Source organism: Temnothorax curvispinosus, unplaced genomic scaffold, assembly GCF_003070985.1.
Source record: "Temnothorax curvispinosus isolate PA1 unplaced genomic scaffold, ASM307098v1 QBEX01003210.1, whole genome shotgun sequence".
NCBI classification, from domain to species: domain Eukaryota; kingdom Metazoa; phylum Arthropoda; class Insecta; order Hymenoptera; family Formicidae; genus Temnothorax; species Temnothorax curvispinosus.
In genome coordinates this window covers 17,638-24,982 of record NW_020212990.1, presented here as the reverse complement: position 1 = coordinate 24,982, position 7,345 = coordinate 17,638, and the positions used below count along the sequence as shown (strand labels likewise).

General features: G+C 42.0%; 2 protein-coding genes and 1 non-coding gene across 3 annotated transcripts; 1 reads left to right on the top strand and 2 right to left on the bottom strand.

Moving 5' to 3' along the window:
- Positions 1-24: 24 nt before the first annotated feature.
- LOC112452304 (probable oligoribonuclease) lies at positions 25-1,648 on the bottom strand. Its single transcript, XM_025012429.1, has 5 exons — positions 1,191-1,648; positions 823-899; positions 590-751; positions 288-508; positions 25-184 (listed from the first exon to the last, which is right to left on the bottom strand). The coding sequence occupies exons 1-5, from the start codon at positions 1,258-1,260 to the stop codon at positions 61-63; spliced, it is 654 nt and encodes a 217-aa protein (XP_024868197.1). The 5' UTR covers positions 1,261-1,648; the 3' UTR covers positions 25-60.
- Positions 1,649-1,967: 319 nt separating this feature from the next.
- Positions 1,968-2,040, top strand: Trnar-ccu. The gene has a single exon. It is a non-coding gene; the product is annotated as a tRNA-Arg (tRNA).
- Positions 2,041-2,136: 96 nt separating this feature from the next.
- On the bottom strand, positions 2,137-5,886 carry LOC112452311 (asparagine synthetase [glutamine-hydrolyzing]). Its single transcript, XM_025012436.1, has 10 exons — positions 5,671-5,886; positions 5,349-5,592; positions 5,088-5,213; positions 4,769-5,005; positions 4,502-4,674; positions 4,133-4,364; positions 3,926-4,053; positions 3,432-3,721; positions 3,063-3,297; positions 2,137-2,972 (listed from the first exon to the last, which is right to left on the bottom strand). Exons 2-10 carry the CDS (start codon positions 5,472-5,474, stop codon positions 2,825-2,827), a joined length of 1,695 nt encoding a protein of 564 aa, XP_024868204.1. The 5' UTR covers positions 5,475-5,592; positions 5,671-5,886; the 3' UTR covers positions 2,137-2,824.
- Positions 5,887-7,345: the final 1,459 nt, after the last annotated feature.

Below are 7,345 nucleotides of genomic sequence, written 5' to 3'. Positions count from 1 at the left end.
GTTTTAATCATGGCAACAAGAAAATGAACGACACGTCCATTTTTATTATAAACTTTACGTTTATGATACAAACAGATTTTTCCTATAATAATGAAGCTCGTTCAGACTGTCTTTTATGTCGTCCAGAGCCCTGTGAGAATGTTGCTTTCTTGGAGCTGCTTTACTTATGTTCGGTTGCCATCTCCTGAACATAAAAAAGAGTTCATACAATGTACACATTATTTTCAACTTTACGAAGAATATGTATATTAACACATGCAAATTATAATGGAATTATCTAAATCTACCTAGCCAATTCTTTGATCGTGCTAATGTCGATAATCCTGTAGTGCAAATGATTGTAAACCAACGGCATGTACTTCTTCAGAAATATGCTGTCCATGTAAACTGAATTTCCAGCCAACGGGCACACTCCTTTCGGGACGTGGTTCTCCAAAAAACTCAACGTCCTTCGCTGCGCTTCCTCCAACGTAGTCTTGCTCGTTCGACATTCATTGATTAAGCCGGTCTGAAATTAATTTTAACAACGCCGATTAACGGTCATACAGTGCAAAAAGTGTTCGAGAGAAAAAAAAGGAGATGCAATTACCTTTCTGTGTTGCAACTTGCACCAATCGGACATATTCTCCAAGACTTTATCCGGCTGATTTATAACGATGTTCAAGTAATCGCTCGCGAGCTTTAGCTGTTCGTCAGTTACGAAGCACGCAATTTCCAAGATGTGACACGTTTCCACCTCCAGCCCGGTCATCTGAAAAATCCAGTTCCAATTTAATTCGCTCCCTTCTTCGCGTCGTTAGACAACTCGCAGCAATTGCTCACCTCCATATCGAGCCAGACAATGTGCCTCTCGTTTTTAACTTCGTTTCGCGTTTCCACCGGGGTCGAGGTTGCATAATCTGCGCATAATGGAATATACGTTAGGGTCAAAATCACTGTTCACAGTATTTGACAGATTTCAATGATTTGAGACAAAACTAATATAAATCTAGTATAAACAAATTGGTAATTTATATACCTATTTATTTGTATAAATAAATATGTAATAGATATACAAAATAAATAGATTTAAGACAAAGCTAATATATAAATATATAAATAAATACAGATGTGTAAGATAAGGTATTACGCAATCTTCAAGTTTTCAATCGCGCGTTTCCTCAAGATTTATATGACAATCGTGTAATTACCGTTTAAACAACGTCGAGCCCCGCGATACAGGTACCTGGAAAGAAATCCAGTAGCGCGCGCAGTGATCATATTCGTCGACTCAGAACCAACCTAACTTTATCATGCACACGTTGCGGGATGTAGGTAGAACAATAAAAGTGTATAAATTCATTAAGAGAATCGAACAAATTTAAAAGAACAGCATAATTCAAATAATCAGAAGTTTCGTGCCAAAAAACTGGAGCGATCAGTTGGAGACCCGGCGATAGGACCTAACCTATCCCAAATTATATTTAAAAAAAAGCGAGACGTATTGCGTACAGGCAGATTATGAAATTGCTCGCGCTACGCCCCTCGATCGAAAAATGCCGGTCATTCGCAACGTCGTAAATCTGGGGTTAACAACAACGTGACGACAAACTTTAAAGGGCGCTGAGAAACAATTGGGCCGCACGTGACACCGGTGACTCCGGTCTGCTCCGGCGAGACTCGCGCGCAGCAAGCGAATCGACCAATCACAGCTGACATTTCGGAGGCGGCCGCCCGCGCTCTCGAGAGATCTCGATTGCGATTGGTCGACTCGCTCGCTACCTCCGTTTCCCCGTGCGTTATGGCTTTTTAACGATATACGTATAAAGGTAAAATCCGTTGTCTCGCCCCTTTTCTCGCGAGATGACGATCCGATCTTTGCATGTGTGACACGTACTTATGTATAATTTCCTTTTTTGCACTCCCGTTTTCCGTGGAAGCGGAATGTCCACAATATGTACCCTTGCAAGGCGGAGTGAACGTCAATAGCCCCTGTGGCCTAATGGATAAGGCATCGGTCTCCTAAACCGGGGATTGTGGGTTCGAGTCCCACCAGGGGTATGATTGCTTTTTACGATTCTAATTTTTCTTTTTTTTTTTTAATTAGTCTAAAGGTTACCGATCAGACGCGACTTTTTTTAAAACGAATTAATTTTTTTATTTGGTTGTACAGATTTAAAATTTTTTAAATTATGCACTAATACACCCTATGGTAAATATATTCTGGTACACATTCACTTTAATCGTTTTTTTAAATATATATCTTTTTTGCTAGGTGTCTAAGCCTAATTATTCTGAGAACGGTATGTTATTTCTTCATGTAATCCACTCTCCACGCCACATCGGTCTCGTTTTGTACAACAACAAATTGTAGAATTTTTAATTTTTATACGAAGCAAATGTGTGTTGTAACGAGTTGACGTCTTATATTATTCTTAGTCTGCATTTCTGAAATTATTTTCCTTCTCGACCGGCGTGGAAAGTGTATCAGTGCATGTACTTTAATTTTGGAGGATTTTTAAATTTATAAAGCTAATAAGATGCGTATTTTTAAAAAGTATTCGGTATTACAGACGATTTTAGGATCATCTTAATTGAGAAGAGTTGCAGAGAAGATAAATCGTTAACATCAACGCATTTAGAACTTATATAAACATCTTGCTTGCAGAAGTTACGTTTTCCGAGATCGTTCGTATTTTATCTAATCGCAAATATGTACGGAATGAGACTAAATATTCAATAAAAAGACCTAATAAGATCTTTATATATTAATATCTCAATACATCTGACATAATAAACGTAGTATACATATATTATATATAACGTTTTTAATTTCTCTTTTTTTTTACGTTTTAAGCCAATTTTCTTCCTTTGCAGCGTAATGCTTAATAAATCGTGCAGATGGGTCAGTAATATTTTTCACCCAGCGTGGCATCCAGAAGTAAGGTGTAAAATTTTCCGCTTGCCCCTCGTAATGCGACTCAAAAACACGTCTAACGAAAGCAAGAAAAAAAAAGTACATTATCCAGTTCGGTCGAACGATAACAAGTTTACTCACTAAAGATATCTCTATATTCCATTACCTGTAGTAGTATGCTTCCTTCGTTTTCGGTGTGCAATGGGGATACTTAGTACCAGCGTTTTCCAAGTCCTCGTTAGAAACACGATCTTCCACGATCTCTTGAATTACTCGGAAAAGAGATTTCTTTATGGAAGCGACGCCGTCACTGAACGCTTCTTTATGCCTCCAAAGTATATTGTCGGGCAGTAAACCAGTCCCATCGAATGCAGATCGTAACAAATGCTTTTCAATTCCACCTGTGCACATATAAATACGATCTATACGTAGTATTTATTCTCTATCACGCCAAAACTGTTATTCACGTACAAATTAATAATTTAATCTATAGTATCTATCGTTTGTAACAATATTTAAGTGACCATTGCTCTACCTTGCGGTTGTCTACTCTCAGGGCTCAACGACAGATAATAGTTGGTAAACTGAAGATCTAAGAATGGAACTCTGAGCTCCAAACTGAAGGCACTGGTTGTTCTATCCGCTCTTAAACCATCATATAAATATATGTCATGTAACAATCTAAGAGATTCGTTGTGCGCGTCTCTCGCATTAGGTGCATCTCTGAAGTAAATGTAGCCTTGCGCCAGCTCATCCGCACCTTCTCCGCTGAAGATCACCGTTGTCTCGGTGTTTTGTTTTATATATTTCGAAAGGAGGTACATCCTATAAGTAAAGTTTCAATATTATGTACAGAACGTTCCGTCATTATATGGTAGTTTATTAATTTTGATCTAAAAGAAAGCAAGAAGAAAAAGAAAATTGCAAGAATTACATGCAAATTTGTCCTTTCTTATGACTTTCTTTGTAATATTGAATAGTTTGGAAGCTTAAATCACAAATTGGACGCTGACTAATAAAGTGTTTTACCCAATGGAAGCGCGAATAGTGGTGATGTCATATGTTTCTAAAGAATATATAACATCGTTCAGTACATCGATTACATCTTGCTGCGTGAAGATAACTTCATGATGTTTAGTCCCGATGTGGCGTGCAACCTGTTACATAAGAAATTTCTTATCCTTCATGCAATTGCCAATGGTGAAAGATAAGAGAAGTATGAAAGCTTCTACGAACCTGTCTAGCAGCGATGATATCCGGACTATCACCCATACCTATCGCGAAGCTTTGTATTTGATACGGCAGTTTGTTTTCTTTCGCAAGTTTCATCAACAAAGCGGCGATCAAGCTCGAATCCAATCCACCTGACAATAGACACCCTATCTGTCTATCGGTCATTAATCGTTTTTCTACGGCTCCTGAGAGCAGCTTTCGGATGTTGCCAGGAACATCTTTCGGATTCAAAGCTGCAACAAATGAAGCATTATTAAATATCCCTATACTTTCGGTGTACATATTGCGCGATTAAATAAATTTATCTGTGTTTAATGATAGATCAATTTTCTATCCCCCCCCCCCCAAACTGAATATCATAATTTCTCTCCCCCCCAAGAGATATACCAACGGAAAGAAGGTTTGCCGCCGGGTTTGTGGTAACGGCAGCTCTCCAAAAGCTTTGTCCGACCATCGTCCAAAATTTCATATATCTCATAATGTCCTGGAGGAAATGGCTCCAATGTCCAATTGCCACTTATGTGTTTGGATATTGCCATCAAACCCTAAAACGTATAGTTGTGTTTTAAGTACGTGCTATTTATAATTAACAGAAACATTAATAATCAGGAAAGAAATAATCTGCTTGTCAATGCACACCTTGCTCTCCGAACAGATGGCCAGTTGCCCATTTTCTGAACGCAATCTAAACAGCGGTCTTACGCCGTACGGATCCCTGGCTATTAGTATCCTCCTGTTTAAGACGTCCATCAAACAAAATGCGAACACCCCGTCCAGACTTTGAGCGACATTGTTAGCGCCGGCGTAGTTATACATATGCATGATCACTTCCACGTCGCACTTAGTGGCGTACTCGAAATCATGTTGTTTTCGCAACTGCAACGTTACACATTTTTTTTTTTTTTTTTCTCATTTCGATAACACGAGGCAGATATAGCGAGGATAAGCGATACGTTACATTATCCCAATTATATATTTCTCCGTTGCACAGGAGGAACAGATGCGGATGTTTGAGTATCCTCATCGGCTGCATTCCGTAGAGGCTGTCGACGATGGCCAGCCTGTGAAATCCCAGATATCCATTCTGCAAAATAAATATAAAAAAAAAGAAACATTAACACGCGAATAACTTGCGTGACGAATGAAAAAAGAAACATTAACACGAATAACTTGCGCGACGAACGAAGCGAGAGTTTGAAATAAGCTCCAACGTTCTCACCTTGACTCTATTGTCGAACTCTATTTTAAATGCCTCCGGCCCGCGGTGCGATATCTTGTTGAAGTTCTCGCAGATGCAGGTCAACGGCTGCTTGTCCAGCCCGAACAATGCCCAGATTCCGCACATCTTGCCGTAGAGCGGTTGCCAACGTCGGCTGCCTTTGATGCCACGTGCGCACACGATCCGGCCGCGTGTCGCGAGAGAGATCCTATCGGAGAGCCCCGAGCGAGATATTTAATTGCTACTGAAAGAAAAAGCGAGAGTCAGCGTTTATCTTCTATGACGCGATAAAATAACATTTTATATAAATAACGAATTTTACTTGATTTCTCGAGGTACAAGGTACAACTTGGCTCCGAACGCGGATGATCACTCGTACGAGCTAAACGTTCGCTGCCGTCGGCCACTGTACCACCACTGCCGGCACTGCCACTGTCGTCAATTTGCCGGCCCGCGCTTTATATATGGCTCCCAATAAGTGACTCGGTGATTCTTTAATGTGATTGGTTTGTACACTTCGAGCCGACGTGGAGCTAAAGGCAGGAACCAGTCATATTTGAAGAATCGCCGAGCGCTTTCTGAGCCTTCCTTTTCCGAATACAGCCCATCGGCCTGATCGGCCATCGCTGTGCGCTTCATCGCGTTTAATTTCTGATGCAACGGCCGTGCGTCGTTGAACGAGGCGGTGGGATAAAAGTCGGATAAGTCGACCGGCAATACCTGGTAATGATAAGCAAGAACCGTAACAATTATAAGTTCTCATATTTCCAAGCGATCGTCTCATCGTCGAGTTACGCTTCGCAAGCATTAATATATACGTTTGATCTGTGCGCTCAACGTTTGAAAAAAAACCTAAGCCGACGACGATATCTTATCATATTTTAAAACTGATGACTTTAATAAACGCCGGAAATAACTAATTATTTTCGCGATATCGTTGAGAAAAATAGCGTCGCCGACTTCAACTATGATATGATTTCGAAGGAACGCTAACAGATACGACGGAAAGAATATTGATTTACAATTATATTAAAGAGGAAAAGAACAAATTATAAAATTTTCTTTATTTTTAGCATCAATTATTTTATCTGAATTTTTCTGGGAAAAAAAAGTCCCAATTTGTATTAAAAAAATCTTAAAATTCTGAGAAAGTCTTAAAGTTTTCCAAGAAATCTGAGACTAAAATTTTCCATCCAGGAGTACCAATTAAGATCCAGTCCAAACCGTAAATGTCATTTTTTCTCTAATTGATTGTATGTATGTAATACATCATATCGGCCCTGTTTCCGCTTATTATCACTGTTAAAATTACAGGATGTTTCTACAATGCGCAATTACACGAAATTATCAACAATTCAAGTAAATTCGCGGAGTTCCGGGGACTGCCAGGGACTCCGCGCGTCGTCGATAAAGCAGCGGCGCTCCGTCGCCGATAAAAGAGATAACCAGGGGTAACAATCGGTCAGTCAGGTCGGTGGCGCCGCGCGCCGTCTTTGGCGACGGTGGCGGCGCGCCTCCTCTCCTTTCCGGTCTACCCCCTTCCCATTCGATCCCGTTTCTCACTCTCTCTCTCTCTCCGCCGAACGGCCGAAGACGCGGATCTCCCCCGCACGCGTATTTTCGCGCGTGCTCCGCTACTCCGCCAGGCCAGGCGCGCATCACAGGCGCGAGGGGGCCCCCGCTGGTGTCCCGTCGTTCCGGATGCAGGCGCGTCGCTCGCGTCGGGTGTGTCGTAATCGTGCTCTGCTGCCGAGCCGTGCCACCGCGGAACGAACGCGGACGACGCGGACGTGGAATACTCGCCGCCGGTAGCTCGAGAGCGGAGCGGAGCGGAGCGCGGGGCAGCGCGGCGGCCAGCCAGAGGCGGAGGAGGCGGTCGGGACGGCGTTGATGGCGGTGGCGGTAGTGGCGGCGACGGCGGCGGCGGTACGACTCAGCTGGTTCCTCATAGACTCGTCTTGAATGCTGCCGAGGACGACGCGGCGCGCGGGACGACG

Bases quoted from the DNA above. Each gene is read 5' to 3' on its own strand.
- LOC112452304 (XM_025012429.1), bottom strand. From the start codon at position 1,260: ATGATCACTGCGCGCGCTACTGGATTTCTTTCCAGGTACCTGTATCGC. The intron at 509-589 runs GTAATTGCATCT...AATTAATTTCAG, and splicing joins GCAAGTTGCAACACAGAAAG to ACCGGCTTAATCAATGAATG. The intron at 185-287 runs GTAGATTTAGAT...TTTTATGTTCAG, and splicing joins ACGATCAAAGAATTGGCTAG to GAGATGGCAACCGAACATAA.
- LOC112452311 (XM_025012436.1), bottom strand. From the start codon at position 5,474: ATGTGCGGAATCTGGGCATTGTTCGGGCTGGACAAGCAGCCGTTGACC. The intron at 3,722-3,925 runs GTAAAACACTTT...CTTTACTTATAG, and splicing joins ACTATTCGCGCTTCCATTGG to GATGTACCTCCTTTCGAAAT. The intron at 3,298-3,431 runs GTAGAGCAATGG...ATATGTGCACAG, and splicing joins TGAGAGTAGACAACCGCAAG to GTGGAATTGAAAAGCATTTG.